The sequence below is a fragment of the Seriola aureovittata genome, chromosome 3 (genome assembly GCF_021018895.1).
Source record: "Seriola aureovittata isolate HTS-2021-v1 ecotype China chromosome 3, ASM2101889v1, whole genome shotgun sequence".
Classification (NCBI taxonomy): Eukaryota; Metazoa; Chordata; class Actinopteri; order Carangiformes; family Carangidae; genus Seriola; species Seriola aureovittata.
The window spans coordinates 23,378,886-23,404,687 of NC_079366.1; the positions used below are offsets into that span (position 1 = coordinate 23,378,886).

General features: G+C 37.0%; 1 protein-coding gene across 1 annotated transcript in view; it reads left to right on the forward strand.

The window, feature by feature from the left end:
- tll1 (tolloid-like 1) overlaps positions 1-16,800 on the forward strand; it is a 50,308-nt gene extending 33,508 nt beyond the window's left edge. Inside the window, exons 16-22 of the mRNA XM_056372942.1 lie at positions 1,140-1,300; positions 1,413-1,593; positions 5,983-6,108; positions 9,107-9,234; positions 12,841-13,054; positions 13,372-13,622; positions 14,751-16,800. Coding sequence (XP_056228917.1) covers positions 1,140-1,300; positions 1,413-1,593; positions 5,983-6,108; positions 9,107-9,234; positions 12,841-13,054; positions 13,372-13,622; positions 14,751-14,885 — 1,196 coding nt within the window. The 3' untranslated portion in view covers positions 14,886-16,800. The remainder of the gene's footprint in view (positions 1-1,139; positions 1,301-1,412; positions 1,594-5,982; positions 6,109-9,106; positions 9,235-12,840; positions 13,055-13,371; positions 13,623-14,750) is intronic.
- The last annotated feature ends 9,002 nt before the right edge of the window (positions 16,801-25,802 follow it).

The window sequence follows — 25,802 nt, forward strand, 5'->3', positions numbered from 1 at the left end:
ACCACTTCTGAGGCAGAGAGAAAAAGCTCTGCTAGTGGAATATCCAAATTGTGGTTTTTGCTGCATTTCTTCGAGGAGCAGTAGTTACATTGGCATCCCCAGTAAATTAAAGTGTGGGAAAATGTTATAGCAAGTGGATTTTCCAAAAAACAAACAAACAAACAAACAAACAAACGAAAAACCTATGAGTTTGAAAATATATTCTCATACCCTTTAGCTGTCTAACGCTCAGCCTGGTGGTGAGAACAGGGTCAGGAGAAATAACTGGGCCAAGTCAGGAAATGTGTTGTGGTGTGAGGTGAACCTGTGGTGAAGCAGACAGGTGCTTTGTGAGTAACGTTGCCCACTTCCCGTTGAAATTAACAAACATTAGCAGCGATGACTTTCCAAGCACATTTCCTTTTAGCTGACTCTGGGGGCTCTGGGAAAAAATATTCCCACTGGGATTGGTAGAAGCAGAGGCTTTCCACATTCCAGCCTTAACTATATCAGAAATATCACTCTCCTGACCAAAATTAACGCTACACACAGCTGTGGCAGTAAAATCCCAACCCCAGTGCACAAAGCCAACTGCTCAACCATGATGGCTCACAGCTGTGTTAGAAAAATTATGGACATGACAGGCTGGATTTTGTGCAACCACAAATGCAATAGTTTGCAATTATGAAAACTAGTGAATCTGAAACCAAAACTGGATAAAAACGAAAACAGCTCCCTACTACTGCACTGTGGGCTGCAGCATCAGTTGGGGAGTCCTGTTCCTTAATATGAAGTCAACTTTTGAAGGAGTATTTTACAATGATACAACAACTACATTCTGTCCTTCTAGCTGATAAAACATAATATTTCCTGTATTATAGGATTTTCAATTTGCCTTTTATAAGACAGTTGATACTGTAGAGGCGACAGGAAATGAGGGGAGAGAGGTGACCTATGGGGACCTACTGTATGTTTAATGTCATACCACCCGTCTCTCCCCACGTTTACTATTTGTAAAATATGCAAAAAACAAAGAGGAATATAACCAATAAAGCAGGAAAACCTAAGGACCATAAAAGCTTAAACAGCACTCAAGTCTCCGTTCCACGTTCTTCCTAACTGGGTCAGTTTCTGAATGGTTTGTATCTGTATGTTTGCAGCGGCATGTGGTGGTCTTCTCTCTAAGCTGAATGGGACTATCAGCACTCCGGGTTGGCCTAAAGAGTATCCACCAAACAAGAACTGTGTGTGGCAGGTGGTCGCTCCCACTCAGTATCGCATCTCCATGCAGTTTGAGGCCTTTGAGCTGGAGGGGAACGAGGTGAGTGTGTCTGTGTGTTTGCCTGTATTATGTTAATCAGAGTAAAAGGAAGATCCTGACCATAGCAGCCACAGCCTTGTGTGTGTTACAGAAGCCTTATTTGTGTGTTTAGGTCTGTAAATACGACTACGTGGAGGTGCGGAGTGGCCTTTCGTCTGACTCTAAGCTACATGGGAAATACTGTGGCACCGAGGTCCCTGAGGTCATCACCTCTCAATACAACAACATGAGAATTGAGTTCAAGTCTGACAACACCGTCTCCAAGAAAGGCTTCAAGGCTCACTTCTTCTCAGGTAGGACACGTGTGTGAGTGTGTCCAGTACGTGTGTGGGTGTATATGTCTTCCTCATGGGTGGGTGAAATCTGTGCAATATCTGTGCAAAAATGTTGAACGTTTGGAGCATTGTGAACATGCGTACGGACACCTGAAAAGGAGCTGTATGAGAAGTTTCTGTGGACTGATATTTCACAGCTGGAATCCATTTTAAGTGACATAATTACACGCTGATCGCAGCTGCTGCCACCCGCACTACAAACCCTTTTTAAACCCAGGAGAGTGTAAAACATTTTGGGTGGAGTATGACTAATGTGAGGTGTTTGTAACAGGTGGAAAATTATTTTTGTAGTTACTCAATTGTGTCGTGCAGACTTATACAACATGAGCAGAGCTTCTAGGACGCTAGGCTGATTATTTAAGTTTCATTTGCCTTCAACTGGCTCTGGGAGAATTCATCAGCCAAACATAGGGATTCCTATATTAAATTTCATGTCTGCCCACTTCTGCTTTGTGCCATTGTGTTTGTGTATGTTTGCTTGCATTTGTGGAAGTGTCCATATATATATATGTACGTGTATACGCCTGTGTCCATACAGTATCAGTTTGTCTGCTTGTCTTCATGTGCTGTGTCTGTCTGTCATGCTGTACCTCCTGAGCCTCCACCGGCTCTCTGGCCTCCTGCACCCACCCTGCGCTCTGCCCTCCCTCCTCCAGACAAGCTGGCTCTGTGTCAGGAGCGTATGTTTGTGTTTGAGTCATGCCAGGACATAAAGCACGGCCGCTCTCCCACTCGTGGCCGTATCAACAACAAGCTGGCAGCCTCATCAAAGGTCAGAGGTAACATGACCTCACAATCGGCATCTCTGATTGGCTCAGGTCTACTATGTGATTTGAGGGAATGGATGGATCCTGTTTTGATGGTGTGGATCATTGTTTAATCCATTCTCCTCCAGAGGGAAACATGTGCTGTGTCTCAATTCCATACTGGCTACTATTAAACTCTGCATCAACAAGGGCTGGGCGGGAATAAATTATAATGTTCATATTTATTGATTTGCAACAGAGTATTATTGTGAGAATAGATTATTGCAGTATTATTTTATTGATCTTCAAATTTCTCCTCTCTAATGGTCTAATGTAATATATAAGAGTGGAACAGTTTGAACATCAGCTTAATGATTTCATGTGCATTCTTCTCCATAACGTACTATAGAGTACATTTATATAAGAAAAACTTACATATCTGTATTACTGTAATAGTATGTTATTTTGCAGTGAGTATAATCATACATGCTGTGCACCAATGGATTTTCAGGTGTAGGAAATTCCCCAAATGGAAAGATTTCTTACTTTTTTATTGTCTGAGATGTTTCAGGAATGTCCCCACTGTCCACAATTTGTTTAAATGATTTGCTGCCTTGAGAAGCTCTTCTCTTGTGCATTGCATTATGGGACAACAGTATCAATTAGCACCACCTTAAAAAAATCAACTGAACATGGTATGCATATTATTTAATTAAATTTTTTTACTTTCCAAGCGTGAACACACTATATACTGAAAATACATCCAGTATTAGTACATAGTATGGAATTTGGACACAGTTGTGATGTTGCAGTAAAAACACAACAAATGTCCCCTACTCGCTGTAGCAGGGCTGAATTTGTTGGATGCTGACATCAGATAATAACAGCTTTAGGAAGGTGGTTTCTCTCTGCTTCAAAGGGCAGCTTCATTTTAACATGTAGTGACTTCCTCCTGCTTCAGAGGAAGTACATTCAGCTACCTGCAGAACACCTGGAACACAAAGTTGAACTGCTCAGTGGAGTGTGGTTGTGGAGGAATGACTTACTCGGACACAGATGATGTGTTTGTGTGTATGTGTTAAAAGTTGTTGTGTGAGTGGCTCAACTATTGTCAGAAACTTCCAGGGATAGCTTTTGGTTGGCGACAAGCCAGCAGCTTTAGGGAGGTCCCTTCAACCTCCCACACACTACTAATCCATGTGAGTGTGTGTCTGTGTGTGTGTATGTTTGTGTGTGCGTGCATGTGTGTGTGCATGTGGACATTGTGTGCTTGACCTGAAGAAAGCTACAATGAACACTGTGTAGCATCAACTGCAAAGCTTCTTACCTTGTGATAGGGTGAGACTGAGCCCACAATAGCACCGTAATACCACATCAGACACAGACACACACACACACACACACACACACACACACACACACGCACGTACACACACACACGCACACACACACACACCCACACACACACACACACACACACACACACACACAAGGAGTAGGAGAGGGAGAGAGAGAAAAGGATTTAGTGGTTTCATTAAAAGCAGATCTAGTTTGATTCACAAGCTCTTGAGGTGAGGTGAGACTCGGCGTCTGTGTCTAATCTCACATCTCTTTATAGGAATCTATCCCTTACTCACACTCACTAACACACCACACACACACACACACACACACACACACACACACACACACACTGCTCTGTCTTCTACGCTCTTCAGTCTTCCTGTGCGGTCATCTGTCCGTCTCCAGCTCTCTCTTTCTGCCTCTGACACTTGCCGTTGTCAATGTGGCAGCCCCACACTGAGCTCCTTCCACCTCCACTCATTGATCCACTTCGTTCCCCCAGTGTTCAGCCTCACTATAGGGCTTTGTAATCACCCAGCCACCCTGGTGGAGGAGCCATGTGGTTAGAAAAGGACACAAATTAGATGAGGGAGAGAAAATACACGAGGAGCGAGATAACACCTTAGTTGTGTTGGCCCCTTTTTTTGAAGTCCTAATATATCAATAAGTCATCTGTTTTATATTCATACATTGTTCAAATCCACAAAATTTAAGTCGAGATCCCAATGTTTTTAAAGGTAATAAATATGTCAGTCTAAATCTTTGGGGAAATATGTATAAAATCATGAGTCTTGGGTTTGAGTATAGAGGTGCTGCTAGGCCACCTTCAGAAAGCCAGGCTAGCAGTTTCCCCCTGGTCCCAGTCTTTATGCTGAGCTAAGCTAAGCGTCTGCTGACTGTAACTTCACACCATACCAGACGGACATGAGAGTGGTATCAACAGTCTTAGCTAACTTAAAAAACGTTCCCCAAAACTATTCTTTGAAGGTCTCTCTCTAGCTTAGATCTCAAAACCATCTCCTCACAGAATGTATATTATACACATAACATATTTAATTTATATACATACATACATAATTTAAATCCTTAAGCACTTTACCTGCCTTGCTGTACCAACATCATAAAATACATTATAAGCAGCTATTAATTACCAAAAAGAAAAAAAATAATTATTGTATTTGTTGTAATGCAATCATTTTATATAGAGTAGTAAGGCGTTATTGTAAAATCAGTTCTCCTTGTTAGTATGCAAATTTATGGAGCAAAGTTCTTCAAAATCTAATTAGTTTATTTATAGGGAGAATATGTGGTCTACATTTAGGAGTCACCATGGCAACTTAATGTCCCACATATCCTACCATGTACTGTGATGTTGGGACATAGAAATGACACAGAAGTAGGTCTCGAGTATCTTTCCAGATTCATATTTTAAGGCTTCTGGGATTCAGATGTGAAGACGGGCTGAAGCTCCCGTCAGCTTCTCCTCAGTTGGCGGGATGAACACATCAGACTGATATAGCAGTGGTGGTCTGGCCCCGAAGAGAGCACAGCTGATCTGAAAACAGCTTTTTTAAGGTCAAGAGACGTTTGACCGCAGAACAGCTGTAGCCATGACTCTGAAGAGTAGCACAAAGACAGTTTTACAGGCCAACTGAACCCGACACACACTAATGAACTTAACTCATTGTAGGTGTCTTTTGTCTTTTGAGGTGGTTTTTCTCACTTCCTATTAACGCTAATGTTTGTCACTACTTTCTATTATTAGACCTCTGTTTCCTCTAACCTTTCTTTAACAAATCTTTAGATGTTAGCATTGGAACAATTTGGGCTGAAGACGGTGTTTAAAGCTGTGATGGTCCTGCTTTTTTGGCCGTCCTGTTGGGTTTAAACTGTCAGCCTTTCTCTTCTTAAAAAAGTTAAACTTGGCAGTTGAACGACATTCTGGGCGAACATGTCAGCTACTACTCTTAGTTTTTGTTCATCCATTTCGTTCACTTTCACTAATTTGTACTGCACCTTTTTTCTTCACCGACCTCACCTTCCAAGTTTGATTTGACTTCCTTCTCTTTCTCTTTTTGCCTTTCCCCTGCTGTCCTTTACTTATAATCTTTTCTTTCTCAACACTCCCCACCCCCCCCACCCTGTCCTTAAGGTCTCATCCTTCCACTCCTCTCCCCCGCTTGACCTCTTGCTTCTCTCCACCCCGTCTCTTTGCTGTTTCCACATGAGTGATGTGTTGCATGTGTATCTCTCACAGACAAAGATGAGTGCAGCAAGGACAACGGCGGCTGCCAGCACGAGTGCATCAACACAGTGGGCTCTTACGTTTGTCAGTGTCGCCATGGCTTTGTACTGCATGAGAACAAACATGACTGTAAGGAAGGTGGGTTTCACGTACATTCACATCCACACACACACTGGCATAAAAACATTGGTGCGCACATGCACGCCCTTACACATCCACACAAGCATGTGCTCATTCATAAAAACAGTCATCGTCCATCATACAATCCCTACTCTGTCTACCCACATCAGAGTCCGCATGACAACAGACTGACCCTCTCTATTTGAGGGAAGGTTTGTTTTTTTTTTTTTTACACACACACGTTTCCACACTGCAAGCAGAGCTGTAGACTTGAGGCTTTGGACTCAGGCAGGAGTCAGTATCAAGTCAGACTTGATTGCTGATACCTGAAAAACATTCAAGTCTCAAGGTTTGACTTATTTAAATCCAGAAAGTGAAGGGGTCAGACAGGCTTTGCAACGTAAAATGTATGCAGCACAAAATGACTGCACAAGTTCATGGTTACCGCTGCAAAAATAGCTTATGAAGATATATTATTATACAGATTTCTTCCTCAATCATATTGTTCCTCACAGCCCTTTAGAAAATGATTTGTGGCTGGTCCATGCTGGTCAGTACTGGTCTGCAGCTGTAGGGTTGTGAACCACTACTCTTCTTTAGACTTTAAACTTAACCTGAACTTGTCTGACATGACTTGGGATTTGACTTGAACTACAAACAGCTCTGCCTGCAAGTCACCAAAGCTGTGTTTACTGTGATGTGTGTTTATGTGTGAGAAACAGACACACAGGGGGCGGGCAAGGTTTCAGTTTGACAGAAAACATTATTTATTAAATGTCCCCGGCACTTTCCCATGTGCACTCACATGCATATACACAACTGTTGAATTGACATATTATACTCAGCTCTTTGAAGTTGAACTTTTGAACGTGTGCACGTACACACCACATCAATACTCACATACACACCTCACCAAAGGCTCCCTGCACTGCTCATAAAAAGACTCATGTTTCAAACATCTGGGAGCTTGAAAGCTTTGCATGTAGCGCTGCCTTCCTGTGTGGGTGTGAATGTGTGTGTATTGGTGTGTGTGTGTGTGTGTGTGTGTGTTATGTATGCATTAGACCAGCTTGACCCAGTAAGCTTGCAGAGTCATGTACACACACACACACACACACACAGACATATTCCTATCACACAGCTTGTATTCGTTTGGTTATGTACATACATACATACACACATATATACATACATACTGTATGTGCGTGTGATAGTTCCAACGTGTGGAGAGACATTTGGATAGCCTGACATGTGCTGTTAACATGTTGGAGTGATGTAAGTGATGTTGCTCACCTGCCAGAGGTGTGTAAGACTATGAGACACCTGCAGCAGAAAAGAAACAAAGACAAGAAAACTTAAAATCAGTATTCTTTATAGTCTCAGAGATTTAGTTTCTTCCTTTTCATGAAATGAAAACATCTGTTAAACTGGAAAATGATCAATTTTTTACCTAATTACTGTTAATATTGTGATGCACCAACCTGATAATGTGAAAAGATTTACTTTTGATGCTGTGTCAGACAAGATAATTATGGCACAATTCAATGTCGGAGCTAAAATCTACATCATGAAAGTAGTTTGTTTTTTTAACTGCTGACAGTATGAAGGTCTATAAAGTGTGGCAATAGTTTGTGTGGGATATGACATCTGTATTCATTACATCGCATGTTGGAAAACTCTCCTTTACATTTTTACATTGTTCTTGTAAATCCGTCCGTCTCATTCTGTACATGGGTTCAGTTTATCTGACTCTAAATAAAAACTGTCTGGAATACATCTCGTTGTCTCGTAAATGCCTCCTGCCTCCCATCACCTTCATTGTGCCACTCCGCTCATCTAACCTACGCCATACACACAAACACAAACACACACACACACATACTGTATTCCTTTTTCATGTCTGTCTCTGAAAGCTGCTCTGGATAGCTTTTTGGTGCAGTTGTTTGTGCAAACTCTCCAGGATGAAAGCAGCTTTTAACCAGAAACAGTTGCATCACAGTGGTTAGCATGCTAAAATATTGGCCCGCAGCTGATGTTTTATCATGAAGTAGAGTATTACAGCTACAGTTAGTCACTTACCCAATAGTGACGACTGAAACCAAGCTGCTATGTTACAGTAAATTTCACAGTACTTGTCTTTTTTTGGCTTTATCATGGGAATCTGTTGCCATCGGTCTGCGCTGAGGAGGCTACAGTTGTGCACCACGGCACCATGATATTGAGAAGCCCGAAAACTGTTTTCTGAGATAAATCCTTAAAAGCAACCAGTGGCAATAACAGAGTAATTGTTTCCATAATGTGATATAGAAATGAAGAAAGTTTTCATCAGGGAAGAGCCGAAGGTGCAAATCAGAGCTCAGACTCTTTGTCCTTGCAGTCAGGAACAAAACCCTGCAACAGAGTCACTGAACATATCCAGAATGAATCCACAACACTCCCAAACATTCACTCACTAAGGCTTAGCCCCTCAGATTGCAGTGTTTGCAATAAATGTAGGAACAGTTAAAAAACAAACAAATATATTGGATTGTTGCTTCTATAAATAGTAGTATTCAAGGTTCACGTAAGATACTAAAAAATGAAACGAACTTCCCTTTAAATACTGTATGTAGGTTATGGCTGACTTATACATGAATATAAAATTTAACATTCATTCTGGTGCTACTGCTAATTGTTACATTTTATCATTGTTTATAGGTTAAGGTGTTGTTAATCCAAGAAATTCTTTTTATTCTTTTAGTTCTTTGTCTGTGCACAAGGTTGCCACAGTGCAGGAACTACGTAAAGCCCTAATGCAGCACAGTCTTTGTGAGAAGCGTGCGTGCATATGGAACTCACACTGAACTTGTCACCAGGATGTGTTTCTTTGAGATCTTTTCTCTCTAGTTTGGTTCTCTCGTTTCTCTCCTTCCTGTTCTCTTTCCATTTCCTCTGACCTTTTCCTGTGCAGCCACGATTTTAACTTCCTCTCCATGTGTGTGCTTGCGTGTTTCTGTGTGTGTGTGTGTGTGTCCAGCTGAGTGTGAGCATAAGATCCACAGCCCCAGTGGGACCCTGAGCAGCCCTAACTGGCCAGACAAGTATCCCAGCCGTAAGGAGTGCACCTGGGACATCACAGCCACACCAGGGCACCGAGTCAAGATTGTAAGTGTGCATCAAATGAAGCAGCTTCTCTCTCTCACTCCACATAGACCATGTTCTTGAGCATTACTGGGATGCCTCTTTCCCTCATAACAATACATTATTCTGTCTGTAGGTTATGTAAAAGCCTCAGGCTCCCCCCCGCTCCTCCTTCTTACACGATGGTCTCTCTTTTGTATGTTCCACATATGAAACCCAAATGTGAACGGGGGAGAAAGCGCATGTTTTTATAATCGGGCAAACTGCAAGCGTGTGCTCATGCGTTAGAAAGAGGCCTTGGGCAGTGGCCATCTGTGTCTTTGTGTCTTTCTGTGTGTGTGTGTGTTTGTGTGTGTGTGCAAGCTGCATGTGTGCACACATGCATACGTTTGAGTGTGTAAGAATTTATGTGTCGACACAGATAGTTTTCTAAGTAAGTAAGCAGTTGTACTTATTTATTAATAAACTGAATCAGAAACACAGTTCTGATTAAGGTCCATGCGCATTATGGATAATTGAGGTTGAAAAGTTCTAACTCAGATTTGCATGGTCATTTGTCATAAGAAGAGAGAGAGACAGAGAGAGAGGAGATAATCTAAACTTCTGTGACAGCACATTAGCTCAGACAGATGGTGTTTGACTAACAGTGTTAGTGTGAATGGAGAATCTCCCGTCTCAGGTACATTCACAGAAGATGCTTAGCGCCGTTTGCACACTCAATTTGCCGAGGTGATGGAGTGGTCTAGACACACACACACACACACACACACACACACACACACTTCTGTACCTGTGAGGACCCTAAGTGGCATTATACAATCGCTAACCATCGCAACCACATTTAACCTTTTTATACAGGTTATGTACGTAGGCTTTGCATACATGCTTACTTATGGCAACACATTGTTAACAGTTCAGTAAAACAGAAATGAGAAAAGAACAGAATCCATTAATAAAACAGAAAGTTGACAACTGACTTACTTGTTTCATCCGACCAACAGTCTAAAACTTAAAGATATCCAGTTCACTATGGTTGAAGGCAAAGAAAGCAGCTAAACTTAAGGTTGAGAAATAACTTACATGATTTATTGGTTGTCAAAACGCTGTAGCTGCCAATCCATTTTCTGTAAGTTGACTAATAGATTAATCAACTACTCATTTCAGCGCTAAAAAGCGTGTATATCACAAACGTAAAACTCAACTTGGTCCTCACAAAGAAGCAAATGCAGGAGCGGACAGTCACACACATGCTCACATTCACAAAGCGTGCTTCAGATAATCCTCCTAAAATCTACTCATGTTCCCAAATGCAAGTAGTGTCACACACACAAACACAGTGCAGTCTTTATTAAATGTACACACTGGTCTAGACACTCAAACACAAACACAAACACACACACACACACACACACACACACACACACACACACACACACACACACACACACACACACACACAGTCCGCAGTCTGTAGTCCTGCAGAATATAAGGACTTTGCTCCTCACATGTTATCAAAATTGCCATCAGCTGTCATTTAGTTTTGATAATCTCTTATGATCGCTTACGCAACCAAAAACATATTACATCATCAGCTACGATGACACATTGACAGTTCTTTGCACCATGTAATCACACCTTTGGAGTGTGTGACTACATGTGATCTATACACAGATTTGACACATGTGTACTTTGACGGTTGCTTTCTGTTACCCATACTCAGTAATGCGTGCATATGTGTGCGCGCACGTGTGTGTGTGTGTGTGTGTGTGTGTGTGTGTGTGTGTGTGTGTGTGTGTGTGTGTGTGTGTGTGTGTGTGTGTGTGTGTGTGCGTGTTGAGATTAGCAGGGGTGCTCTCTATATCCACAGTAATGACATCACAGCGGGATAAATTTAATACCAGAAATCTGCACATAGCCATGAAGGTCACTCTGTTATTGCTTCTTTCCTCTGTCTGTCTCTCTCTCTCTCACACACACACACACACACACACACACACACACACACACACACACACACAATTCACATGGGAACAGTAAACAGATCCAGAAACCAGTGTCTCATCCGAGCTACAGTTAGAAACATCTGGAAGCCATCACCATCCTCCGAAACAAACACTTGCCCTCTCAGTAACAACATCCTCACATCAGCCCACCTTCGCTCTCCCTTCTCCTCCCGTCTGGTTTGTAAAAACCAGCGCAGTGTGGTGGTTTGTGGTGGCGTGATGGAGCACGGCTCAGGAGACAATCAGAGGGGTGTGTGACTGTGCGTGGGAGAGAGGCCTGCAAGGTGTTATGAGTCAGCTCACAGTGACTTGATTAGATTATGAATCGTGACTCTGTGTACATGCATGTCAGCGTGTAAGCAATGTGTAGGCAAAGACGGAGGGAGGCATGGGGTTTCTTCTGTGATGTATTAAATATGCAAACACATTCATTTTTTTTGAAAACAGCTCTCTAACAAAGAATATAAGACAAAAAAGTTCTTCTCATCGCATCTACCTAAATCACACCGTAAAGAAATATATCGCATCCAAAAAAACCAAACATAAAACACAGATTAAATCATTTTAACCACATTAGCACAGATTGAAATTTTAGGACACCTATATCTTATTGAAAATGACCCTCTGCTAGTGATGTTTGGAGAGACGGATGACTGTCTGCATCAGTCAAAGACAAAAAAAAATATGTGCAGTATTCTGAGGATCTCTTTCAAAAACTAGTCTTTTCTTTTCACAGTCCGCTGAGTTAGTGGTGTGAGAGCTTTAAGTTTCTTTTGGTTAATTTACAGCCAAGCTTGTTTGTGCAGTAATACTTTTTCTATCAAATAATTAGTTGCCAAGTCAGAGAGACACTATGAAGAAAATGGCTTTTAATGAAGACAATATAGTGACAGCTTTTACAAAGGCTACGCTCTCATTAGTTTTCTTCTCTTTCTCACGCTGCCTTTCCATCAGGCTGCTGTGCTTTGAGTCCTGTCATGGAGTCTCTGATTTTCTTTCCATAAACAGACTCTACAGGCCTCTAAACACCACTGAATATTATATTTTCTGTATCTCTCTGTTATTACTACATGTACAAATTTAAACTGCACGAAACAGGAAGAGCAGGTAAAGCTAACGTGTCAGTTTCCCTCAGGAGCATTTTTTTGAAGACGTCAAAGACAGTTTGTGCGGAAAAGTGCCTTAAACAACTTTTGGATTTCATTCTTTGTCATTTTCTAACTGATTGTATTTAGAGAGACCAGGGATGAGGATGTCATCTTTATTTATTTTTAAAAACAGACTATACTACTTCTGCAAAATAGAAAGTTAAATATTTTGTAGTTCCTTACCAGGTACAAATTTATAATCACATAAATGCAACACGTGTGTACCATTGTAGTTTTAAAGGGTAATTTCACCCAAATTACAAAATAAAATCATCCCAGTAATGGAAATGAATACAGTTTAATTTTTGGTGCTCACAGTATTTAAATTAGATTTCAGTTTTCATTGGAACTACTTTCTACCAAAGAAACTGTTCCTATGAAGACGGTTAACAGCGAGGTCAACAGGTCTTGTTTCAACACTCACGCATATCTCACTCATCCATTTCTCTCTGTCGATCTTTCTGCCTCCACCTCTCCAGACCTTCAACGAGTTTGAGATCGAGCAGCATCAGGAGTGTGCGTATGACCATCTGGAGGCCTTCGATGGGGACAGTGACACAGCAGCCATCTTGGGTCGACTGTGTGGCAGTAAAATCCCAGAGCCTCTGGTCTCCACCGGAAACAAGATGTACCTCCGTTTCATCTCTGACGCTTCAGTACAAAGGAAGGGCTTCCAAGCTACACACTCCACAGGTGTGTGTCTGTGTGGAAATGTGTTTGAGTTCATGTCTGTTACTGACGTTAAAATGGCTTTTTGTTTGTGAGTTTTTGTGTTTGCAGAAAGAGCATCACTCACGGTCCCCAGCTTGAATTTCTCAAGTTTTACTCATTTTTTAAGGGCAATATCCCCCTCTAGTGGTTCTTAAGAGCACATACATGATGGAAATTATTCATGAAACCTGACTTGAGTTTTAAGAATGTCTGGATCAACACAAAATCTAACAAATGCCACATTTTTCAGGTCAAAACTTTGTATGACAATACCTTTCCCTCCATCTGTCTCTCCTCAGAGTGTGGAGGGCGTCTGAAAGCAGAAGCTCGTCAGAAGAACCTCTACTCTCACTCCCAGTTTGGAGACAACAATTACCCAGGTCACACTGACTGTGAGTGGCTGCTGACAGCTGAACAGGGTTACGGCATCGAGCTGAGCTTCATCACATTTGAGGTAGAGGAGGAAGCTGACTGTGGTTATGACTACATCGAGCTGTACAACGGGTACGACGCTAACTCACATCGACTCGGCCGCTTCTGCGGTTCAGGGGTAAGGCTTCATGATTTCTCAAAGGTTATTAGTTATTAAAGAACCATGACAGTGTTTGTTACATGTTTGAGCTCTTTAACTACAAATGATATATACTTTTTTTTTTTACGACTATTGTCAAATCCATGCCAAAGGTTTACTTTTAGCTTTTTTGATGTATTTCTTCAGCTGTTCCAGGCAGCTTTCACCTTCCATTCATTTCCATTTGATCCTAAATATCAGTTTCTTACTTTTCTGATTAGGCTAGTATTATTCGATATATTTTTTATTAACAACACATTTCCTGAAAAGACCTGATATCTCTTATTTCTCTGTGCGATAGATCTCCTTTGTCATCCAAACACTATTGAAAGAAAATGCATAAGCCACACTGGTTCATATGTTCCTTCATTACCATGAACGTGGCAACTGTAGATCATTTTGACTCAATCCCATGTGCTGTTTTAGAAAATAATTTCTTTAAATGATACAATGTGTTTATGACCAATGGCTCCGTTGCTGAGGGCCACACACATGGTCGGGAAGGTATCGAGACATCGACTAATGTATTGTTGATTCTGGTCTTTTCGTGAGTTTTGTCCACGATAAGGAAAATGTTGAATAACACCAGACATATCCTTCAACTACAAATCATGTATATTTTTCTTTTGAATGCATGGTGTAGTTTTAGATTTTGTATTTTCCTACCATTCCAGGAAGCTGTTGGTTTCAATTCATTTCTATTTGGGATGAAAAATCCCAAAAGTCCCGAAAGTTGCTCGAGTTTGTGTGGTTGATAATTTTCTGAGTGTCTTCTTCTTCCCTTTGGCACAATGCTAATTTCCTTGACACATTACTGCCCCTTGTAGATCAGTGGAATGGTGTGAAGCTATTGGCAGAAAAGTGTGATGGATTGTGACGAGTTACACAACTGAAGCAACTTTTAAAAGTTTGCTAATTAATTTTCATATTATGCATGAATGAACAGAAATAAGGCGTTTTTCTGGAAGGTAGAAAAATATATTCAGAAATCTAGAACACAACAGCATGGTTTGCAAAGACCTGCTTCTATTTAATTTGTAAGCAAAAGCTCAGATATGAACCTTTAAATGTCTGAGAAACTCCTTCTCATGTCTCCTCCTTGCTCAGCCTCGGGAGGGGATTTACTCGCCCGGAGACGCCATGCTGATTCGTTTCCATAGCGATGACACAATCAGCAAGAAGGGCTTCCACATCCGCTATACGAGCACCAAGTTCCAGGAGAGCCTTCACACCAGGAAATGACCTCACACGTAGCCCGTGACCTCTGACCTCTGTGCAGCCCCGCCACTGTTACCCTGACCTTCGCCATGGCAACGAGAAAAGTACAGCCTGTCCCCTCTTCTTGGACAGATGTGGACGTTTGTGGACGTTGGCCAGCCATGGGAGGAAGACAACACTTTGGTGAACATTCGTCTCCCTCTGTGGCTCCACACAGGTCATCGCACCCTGAGATGAGACAGGAAAAACAACGAGATATCAATACGAGTTTCAACAAACGTGGGGAAATGTGCTGATGACTGAGTGAGCCGTTTTTGTGGAGGGCATGGTTTTCATTACTGCACATCAAGATTCCCTTGTTCAGTGTGGACAGAGGGTCGCAGAAGATCCAAATTAGTTTACTGAGATACTAACGGTTGCACAAGTGCAAACAAAAGACGACCAACACACACACACACACACACACACACACTAGATTCATATTCAGAATTATAAACTATGGATGCTAAAGGAACTAAAGAGCTACAAGAAAATGCATCCAGGAGTCTTTTCTGGCTCCTTAATCCTTGACCTGTGCGACTTACTGTGATCAGACGGCTGCTCATAACCCACAGTAACTGAAAGGAAACACTAAACAGACATTTTTATTGCCTTTGATGCCTGGGAACTGGTCACTTCAACCCAGCTCAGAATGGCTGCAGATGGTTTTATTTCATGTCTTATTGTAAAACCCATTGTGTTTACTGTATGTGTGTGTTTGTGTGTGTGTGTGTGTGTGTGTGTGTGTGTGTGTGTGTGTGTGTGTGTGTGTGTGTGTGTGTGTGTATGTGTGTGTACAGAGAAAAGAACAAACAAAAGGCTGAAGTCCGTCCTTTGCCCTTTTTGCTTAAAGCTTATGCATACGACCATTGAGGAATGGAAAACAAAAAAAAAGAAAAGAAAAAATGCAAATGGTGAATTTCCAAATGATCTGTGATGTTAATGTTAAGCCTTGCATTATGTTGTGTGTGTCCATGCTGTTTTTGATTTTCACCATCTTGTAACAAACCAAGCAACTTTCATGGATATTTCCAGTTTCCTCTTCAACCACAATAATCATGAGATTTTTTTTTCAGTGGATATCGGAAGGGAATATTTTTCACAGCTGTCTCTCGGAGTGACACGATTCTGATTGAAGGAGAGATTCCCATGGTGCTAAAATAAAAATACACTGAATGACTGAGTGAAGGTTTTCAAATGGAGACACAGTCAGCGTGCAAACAGCACACTGCATCAACAGCACTAGTCCTGTGGAACTACAATTTTGCCTTAGAACCAAATGTATGCTATTGGAGGTCGCTCCTATGCTCTTGCACAGGTGTCTTGTGTCAGCGGAGAGTTTTAAAGGTTTTTTGGCAGCGTATTTCATTTGTTTGAAGATCTTGAATGGTTTTATTGTGAAAAAAAACATGGGAAATGTAGTCTGTGTGTGAGATAGTGTCTACGGTGCATGTGTGTTTGTGTCATTTTTGTAGCTGCTCTCAGAGATACATACACACATGCTTACACATCCACAAATACACACAAAAAAAACCACACCTCATTTTTGTGCTTTTTCCCAACCAATATCTGAACACACACTTCCCCTCTGTAAATTTGGAGTGTGGAGAGCAAAGTGTTGTACCAGGTGCATACAGGCTGCATCGTTTCTGTGTTAAATGCATTATGTGTAAGTGTGTGTTATAGGAAATTATAGAGAAATAATGTGTGTGTGACTGTAAGCTGCATGTTTTTAAGTTGAATCATTCACTGCTGTACGTGCCAAGCTCTAGGTGACCCTGATCCACCTTAGTTTTTGTTTCATCATTCCACCTTTTGTTTCATCATTGTGTCTGTAGTTCAGAGACACTGACAAGACATCCTCTGCATCAGTCATTAAAATACACACAGGTAAAAATGACACGCGTGTTTCATATATTATTGTTATATTTTGTGTTGTGTATAGGTCCCGTTTTTTCAGCCTGTTTAGATGAGACAACAAGTACTACAAGTGCCAACTATTGATCCATAAATCAAATCCTGGCATTTCCTTTTGTGATAATTATCATGTGAAAGCAAATTGTTGTCTACCTGATGATGAAACCTGGACAACGATGGCTCAAATTAAATGAAAGTCACTCATTTTCCCAGTTGTTTAGCAAAGTAAAAGAAGCTACTCTAAAAAAGTGTAAAGCTCGTCTGAGTGTTTTGTTAGACTTTTATTTTGCTGTCTACAGTTGTTTCTATGACTTGATTACTTTATTTCTACAATTATTGTGTGTTCTTTGAGTCTATGGAGTCTTGAGAGTGCCATCTGAATAAATTTAGGCATTGTTAAATTATAATTAATTAATAAACTAATAGCTGTTATAAATTTAACATTTAAATGATGCATTAAAAACTCAAAAGAAATAATAAAAAGATGAATTGTTCCAAATGATAATTCTGTTTTCATAGTTCATGTTTAAATGATGAATTCATAATATAATTGAAAAATGGAATTGAAAAATACATTTCAATGTTTTAAATTTTTTTGTTTTAAGATTTTTTACCATATATGTTATATTTATATGTATTTACTATTTATTTATTTGAGCATGTGAATTAACTCTTCACCTTTGGAAAGAGTATGTCCCACAAAGTATTCTTAATTCAAACGTAATTTTATTAGATTAGAATAGATTTGTAACTTGTTGTTGCTCACACGCAAAATCACGAGGAACATGAGTCACCAACACACGTGTGTTTCATCACCCAGGAGTTCTGCCAGAACTCACAATTGGATGGAACACTCATGTGTGGTTCACAAGCAAACCTGCAATTGCCATGTATCGCCATAGGTGTCACCAAAGATAATGAGACTTAGATTTTCAAGTTTGCTAATTAAACATAATGCAACAACTTGAATTTAATGTGAATACAGCTCTTTGTAATTTGAGGGCATCCAAGCAGTGTGCCACCATAATGTTAACCAACCCATAGGGCTGCAACAGGAGCTCTGACTGACCAGTTCTGACTCCACATACGACTCCTGCCCACACCACAGGTCTGACCACCATACGAACGGCTGTTGCTGCCATGTCATCATTTAATATGCAAATTTAATTATTCAATTTACAAGATAATTTAAAGTATAATTCTGTTAGTTCATTACAATGTCCATACACCAGACACTACTGTCACACTATTGTACCGTGGGTCTTGACTGAGTTTCTTATGATAAATTCAATAAGACTGTTATAACACTGTTATGACCTGGATTGGAACACTGAAAGTGTTCAATAAAGTGTTCAGTTCAGGTAGATTAATCTTAATTTAAAAATATTGAAATGCATGAAATTACTTTTTTGGGCAAGTAACAACAATAATGTTACTTTTAATGTATAATTTAAATACTTTTTTCTTGCGTTGTTGGCCTTCATCTTTTCTGTGAACATATTTTGACCCATTTTAAACACCACAGCTTGTTAGTACATAAGGATAAGCCACTTACCTTTATAGGATCAGTTTGATGAGCTTCAGTTGTCACACATTTGGTGCAACTAACACACCCAGCTGTCAGAAGATACGGTCATACTACCAGTTATCCAGCAGAGGGGGTCTAAGCTTTTCGATGTTCAGTACTCTGAAATGGAACAATTTACCCTCAACAGTATATCTGACTATTTTATGCCTTACTATAATATGACATTTTTATGCCTTACTATAATATGACTTTATTACTTACTATAGTATGACTTTTTATGCCTTACTATACAATAACTTTATGACTTACTATACCATGAGTTTTTATGCCGTACTGTACGATGACATTTTATCCCGTATTATGATATGACTTAATGACGTACTATAATATTACTTTTTTAGGTCTTACTACAATGTAACATTTAACGGCTTACTATACTATGACTTTATGACTTACTGTATGATGACTTTTTATGCCTTATAATACTGTGATGTATTTATGCCTTACTATAATAAAACTTTTTATGCCTTACTATACAATAACTTTATGACTTACTATACCATGAGTTTTTATGCCGTACTATATGATGACATTTTATCCCGGATTATTCTATGACTTAATGACGTACTATAATATTACTTTTTTAGGTCTTACTACAATGTAACATTTAATGGCTTACTATACTAGGACTTTATGACTTACTGTACTAAGATGTTTTATGCCTTATTATACTGTGATGTTTTTATGCCTTCCTATAATATAACTTTTTACGCCTTACTATACTATGACTTTATGACTTACTATACAATGAGTTTTTATGCCATACTATATGATGACATTTTATCCCGTATTATAATATGACTTAATGACGTACTATAATATTACATTTTTAGGTCTTATTACAATGTAACATTTAATGGCTTACTATACTATGACTTTATGACTTACTGTACTATGACTATTTATGCCTTATTATACTGTGACATTTTTGTGCCTTACTATACTATGCTGCTATTCATGGTATAGAAAGGCACAAAAAGTAATTGTATAGCAATTTATAAAAAGTACAAGTTCATTGAGGCATAAAAATGTCATATTATAGCAAGGTATAAAAAAGTCATGGTATAGTAAGGCAAAAGTCAATGTAGTAAGGCATAAAAAGTCATAGAATAATAAGGCATAAAAGTGACAGTAAAGTAAGGCATAAAAAGTCAAAAAAAAGTCATAGTATAGTAAGGCATAAAAAGTCATAAAAAAGTCATAGTATAGTAAGGCATAAAAAGTCATAAAAACGACATAGTATAGTAAAGAGTAAAAAGTCATAGTATAGTAAGGCATAAACAGTCATAAGGCATAAGAAGTTGTATAAATGACATAGTATAGTAAGGCATAAAAAGTCATGAAAGCAACATAGTATAGTAAGGCATTAAAAGTCATAAAAACGTCATAGTATAGTAAGGTATAAAAAGTCATAAAAAAAGTCATAGTATATTAAGGCATAAAAAGTCATAAAAAAGTCATAGTATAGTAAGGCATGAAAAGTCATAGTATATTAAGGCATGAAAAGTCATGAAAAAGTCATAATATATTAAGGCAAAAAAGTCATGAAAAAGTCATAGTATAGTAAGGTATAGAAAAGTCCTAAAAAAGTCATAGTATAGTAAGGCATAAAATTAATAAATACAATATAGTATAGTAAAGCATAAAAAGTCAAAGTATAGTAAGGCATAAAAACGACATAGTATAGCAAGGCATAAAAAGTCATAGCATAGTAAGGCATTAAAAGTCATGAGAAAATCATAGTATATTAAAGCATAAAAAGTCATAGTATAGTAAGGCATAAAAAGTCATAAAACGACATAGTACGGCAAGGCATAAAAAGTCATAGTATAGTAAGGTATTAAAAGTCGTGATAAAATCATAGTATATTAAAGCATAAAAATATATAATATAGTAAGGTATTAAAAGTCATGAAAAATTCATAGCAAAGTGAGGCATAAAAAGTCATGAAAACGACATAGTAAAGTAAGGCATAAAAAGTCATAGTATAGTAAGGCATAAAAAGTCATAAAAACGACATAGTATAGTAAGGCATAAAAAGTCATAAATACAACATAGTATATTAAGGCATAAGAAGTCATAGTATAGTAAGGCATAAAAAGTCATGAAAAGTCATAGTATAGTAAGGCATAAAAAGTCATAAAAACGACATAGTATAGTAAGGCATAAAATGTCATAAAATCGTCATAGTATATTAAGGCATAAGAAGTCATAGTATAGTAAGGCATAAAAAGTCATAAAAACATCATAGTATAGTAAGGCATAAAAAGTCATGAAAAAGTCATAGTATAGTAAGGCATAAAAAGTCATAAAAAGGACATAGTATAGTAAGGCATAAAATGTCATGAAAGCAACATAGTAGAGTAAGGCATTAAAAGTCATAAAAACGACATAGTATAGTAAGGTATAAAAAGTCATAGTATAGTAAGGCATAAAAAGTCATAAAAACGACATAGTATAGTAAGGCATAAAAGGTCATAAAAACGTCATAGTATAGTAAGGCATAAAATGTCATAAAATCGTCATAGTATAGTAAGGCATAAGAAGTCAGCGTATAGTAAGGCATAAAAAGTCATAAAAACGACATAGTATAGTAAGGCATAAAAAGTCATAAAAACGTCATAATATAGCAAGGCATTAAAAGTCATATTATAGTAAGGCAAAAAATTCATAGTATAGTAAGGCATATAAAGTAATAAAAACGTCAAGTTAAAGTAAGGCATAAAAAGTCATAAAAACGTCATAGTATAGTAAGGCATAAGAAGTCATAGTATAGTAAGGCATGAAAAGTCATAAAAACGACATAGTATAGTAAGGCATAAAAAGTCATAAAAACGTCATAGTATAGTAAGGCATTAAAAGTCATAGTATAGTAAGGCACAAAAAGTCGTAAAACGACATATTAAAGTAAGGCATAAAAAGTCATAGTATAGTAAGGCATAAAAACGTCATAGTATAGTAAGGCATAAAAAGTCATAAAACGTCATATTATAGTAAGGCATAAAATGTCATAAAATCGTCATAGTATAGTAAGGCATAAGAAGTCATGGTATAGTAAGGCAAAAAAGTCATGAAAAAGTCATAGTATAGTAAGGCATAAAAAGTCATGAAAGAAACATAGTATAGTAAGGCATAAAAAGTCATGAAAGCAACATAGTAGAGTAAGGCATTAAAAGCCATAAAAACAACATAGTATAGTAAGGCATAAAAACGTCATAGTATAGTAAGGCATAAAAGGTCATAAAAACGTCATAGTATAGTAAGGCATAAAATGTCAGAAAATCGTCACAGTTAGTAAGGCATAAGAAGTCATAGTACAGTAAGGCATAAAAAGTCATACTATAGTAAGGCATAAAAAATCATATTATAGTAAGGCATAAAAAGTCATAGTATAGTAAGGCATAAAATGTCATAAAAACGTCATAGTATAGTAAGGCATAAGAAGTCATAGTATAGTAAGGCATAAAAAGTCATAAAAAGTCATAGTATAATAAGGCATAAAAAGTCATAAAAACGACATACTATAGTAAGGCATAAAAAGTCATATTATAGTAAGGCATAAAAACATCATAGTATGGTATAGTAAGGCATGAAAAGTAATAAAAATTACATAGTAGAGTAAGGCATAAAAAGTCATAGTACAGTAAGTCATAAAAAGGTCATAGTATAGCAAGGCATAAAAATTTACAAAAATGTCATAGAATAGTGAGGCATAAAAAGTCATGAAAATGACATAGTATAGTAAGGCATATAAAGTCATAGTATAGTAAGGCATGAAAAGTCATAAAAACGTCATAGTATAGTAAGGCATAAGAAGTCATAGTATAGTAAGGCATAAAAAGTCATAAAAACGTCATAGTATAGTAAGGCATAAAATGTCATAAAATCGTCATAGTATATTAAGGCATAAGAAGTCATAAAATCGTCATAGTATAGTAAGGCATAAAATGTCATAGTATAATAAGGCATGAAAAGTCATAAAAATGACAAAGTATACTAAGGCATAAAAAGTCATATAAATGACATAGTATAGTAAGGCATAAAAAGTCATACTATATTAAGGCAAAAAAGTCATAGTATAGTAAGGCATAAAAAGTCATAAAAAGTCATAATATAATAAGGCATAAAAATTCATAAAAACGACACAGTATAGTAAGGCATAAGAAGTCATAGTATTGTAAGGCATAAAAAGTCATAAAAACATCATAGTATAGTAAGGCATAAAATGTCATAAAATCGTCATAGTATAGTAAGGCATAAGAAGTCATACTATAGTAAGGCAAAAAAGTCAGAGTATAGTAAGGCATAAAAAGTCATAGTATAGTATGGCATAAAAAGTCATAAAAACGACATTGTATAGTAAGGCATAAAAAGTCATAAAATCGTCATAGTATAGTAAGGCATAAAAAGTCATAGTATAATAAGGCATGAAAAGTCATAAAAATGACATAGTATACTGAGGCATAAAAAGTCATATAAACGACATAGTATAGTAAGGCATAAAAACGTCATAGTATAGTAAAGCATAAAAAGTCATACTATATTAGGGCAAAAAAGTCATAGTATAGTAAGGCATAAAAAGTCATAAAAAGTCATAGTATAATAAGGCATAAAGATTCATAAAAACGACATAGTATAGTAAGGCATAAAATGTCATAAAAACGTCATAGTATAGTAAGGCATATAAAGTCATAGTATAGTAAGGCATGAAAATTCATAAAAACGTCATAGTATAGTAAGGCATAGGAAGTCATAGTAAAGTAAGGCATAAAATGTCATAAAATCGTCATAGTATAGTAAGGCATAAGAAGTCATAGTATTGTAACGCATTAAAAGTCATAAAAAGTCATAAAAAGTCATAGTATAGTAAGGCATAAAATGTCATAAAATCGTCATAGTATAGTAAGGCATAAGAAGTCATAGTATTGTAAAGCATAAAAAGTCATAAAAATTCATAAAAACGTCATGGTATAGTAAGGCATAAAAAGTCATAAAAACATCATAGTATAGTAAGGCTAAAATGTCATAAAATCGTCATAGTATAGTAAGGCATAAGAAGTCATACTATAGTAAGGCAAAAAAGTCAGAGTATAGTAAGGCATAAAAAGTCATAGTATAGTATGGCATAAAAAGTCATAAAAACGACATAATATAGTAAGGCATAAAAAGTCATAGTATAGTAAGGCATAATAAGTCATAAAAACGACATAGTATAGTAAGGCATAAAAAGTCATAAAATCATCATAGTATAGTAAGGCATAAAAAGTCATAGTATAATAAGGCATGAAAAGTCATAAAAATGACATAGTATACTAAGGCATAAAAAGTCATATAAACGACATAGTATAGTAAGCATAAAAACGTCATAGTATAGTAAAGAATAAAAAGTCATATTATAGTAAGGCATAAAAAGTCATAGTATAGTAAGGCATAAAAAGTCATAGTATAATAAGGCATAAAAATTCATAAAAAGTCATAGTATAGTAAGGCGTAAAAAGTCATAAAAACGTCATAGTATAGCAAGGCATATAAAGTCATAGTATAGTAAGGCATAAAATGTCATAGTATAGTAAGGCATAAAAAAGTCATAGTATAGTAAGGCATAAAAAGTCATAAAAACATCATAGTATAGTAAGGCATAAAATGTCATGAAATGGTCATAGTATAGTAAAGCATAAGAAGTCATAGTACAGTAAGGCATAAAAGGTCATACTATAGTAAGGCAAAAAAGTCATAGTATAGTAAGGCATAAAAAGTCATGGTATAGTATGGCATAAAAAGTCATAAAAACGACATAGTATAGTAAGGCATAAAATGTCATAAAAAGTCATAGTATCGTAAGGCATAAAAACGTCATAGTATAGTAAGTCATAAAAAGTCATAAAAAAGTCATAGTATAGTATGGCATAAAAAGTCATAAAAACGACATTGTATAGTAAGGCATAAAAAGTCATAAAATCGTCATAGTATAGTAAGGCATAAAAAGTCATAGTATAATAAGGCATGAAAAGTCATAAAAATGACATAGTATACTGAGGCATAAAAAGTCATATAAACGACATAGTATAGTAAGGCATAAAAACGTCATAGTATAGTAAAGCATAAAAAGTCATACTATATTAGGGCAAAAAAGTCATAGTATAGTAAGGCATAAAAAGTCATAAAAAGTCATAGTAAAGTAAGGCATAAAAAGTCATAAAAATTCATAAAAACGACATAGTATAGTAAGGCATAAAATGTCATAAAAACGTCATAGTATAGTAAGGCATATAAAGTCATAGTATAGTAAGGCATGAAAATTCATAAAAACGTCATAGTATAGTAAGGCATAGGAAGTCATAGTAAAGTAAGGCATAAAATGTCATAAAATCGTCATAGTATAGTAAGGCATAAGAAGTCATAGTATTGTAACGCATTAAAAGTCATAAAAAGTCATAAAAATGTCATTGTATAGTAAGGCATAAAATGTCATAAAATCGTCATAGTATAGTAAGGCATAAGAAGTCATAGTATTGTAAAGCATAAAAAGTCATAAAAATTCATAAAAACGTCATGGTATAGTAAGGCATAAAAAGTCATAAAAACATCATAGTATAGTAAGGCATAAAATGTCATAAAATCGTCATAGTATAGTAAGGCATATAAAGTCATAGTATAGTAAGGCATAAAATGTCATAAAATCGTCATAGTATAGTAAGGCATAAGAAGTCATAGTATTGTAAGGCATAAAAAGTCATAAAAACGTCAGTATAGTAAGGCATAAAATGTCATAAAAAGTCATAGTATAGCAAGGCATAAGAAATCATAGTATAGTAAGGCATAAAAAGTCATACTATAGTAAGGCAAAAAAGTCAGTGTATAGTAAGGCATAAAAAGTCATAAAAACGACATAGTATACTAAGGCATAAAAAGTCATAGTATAGTAAGGCATAAAAACGTCATAAAATCGTCATAGTATAGTAAGGCATAAGAAGTCATAGTATTGTAAGGCATAAAAAGTCATAAAAAGTAATAAAAAGGTCATAGTAAAGTAAGGCATAAAAAGTCATAAAAAAATCATAGTATAGTAAGGCATAAAATGTCATAAAATCGTCATAGTATAGTAAGGCATAAGAAGTCATACTATGGTAAGGCAAAAAAGTCAGAGTATAGTAAGGCATAAAAAGTCATAGTATAGTATGGCATAAAAAGTCATAAAAACGACATAATATAGTAAGGCATAAAAAGTCATAGTATAGTAAGGCATAATAAGTCATAAAAACGACATAGTATAGTAAGGCATAAAAAGTCATAAAATCATCATAGTATAGTAAGGCATAAAAAGTCATAGTATAATAAGGCATGAAAAGTCATAAAAATGACATAGTATACTAAGGCATAAAAAGTCATATAAACGA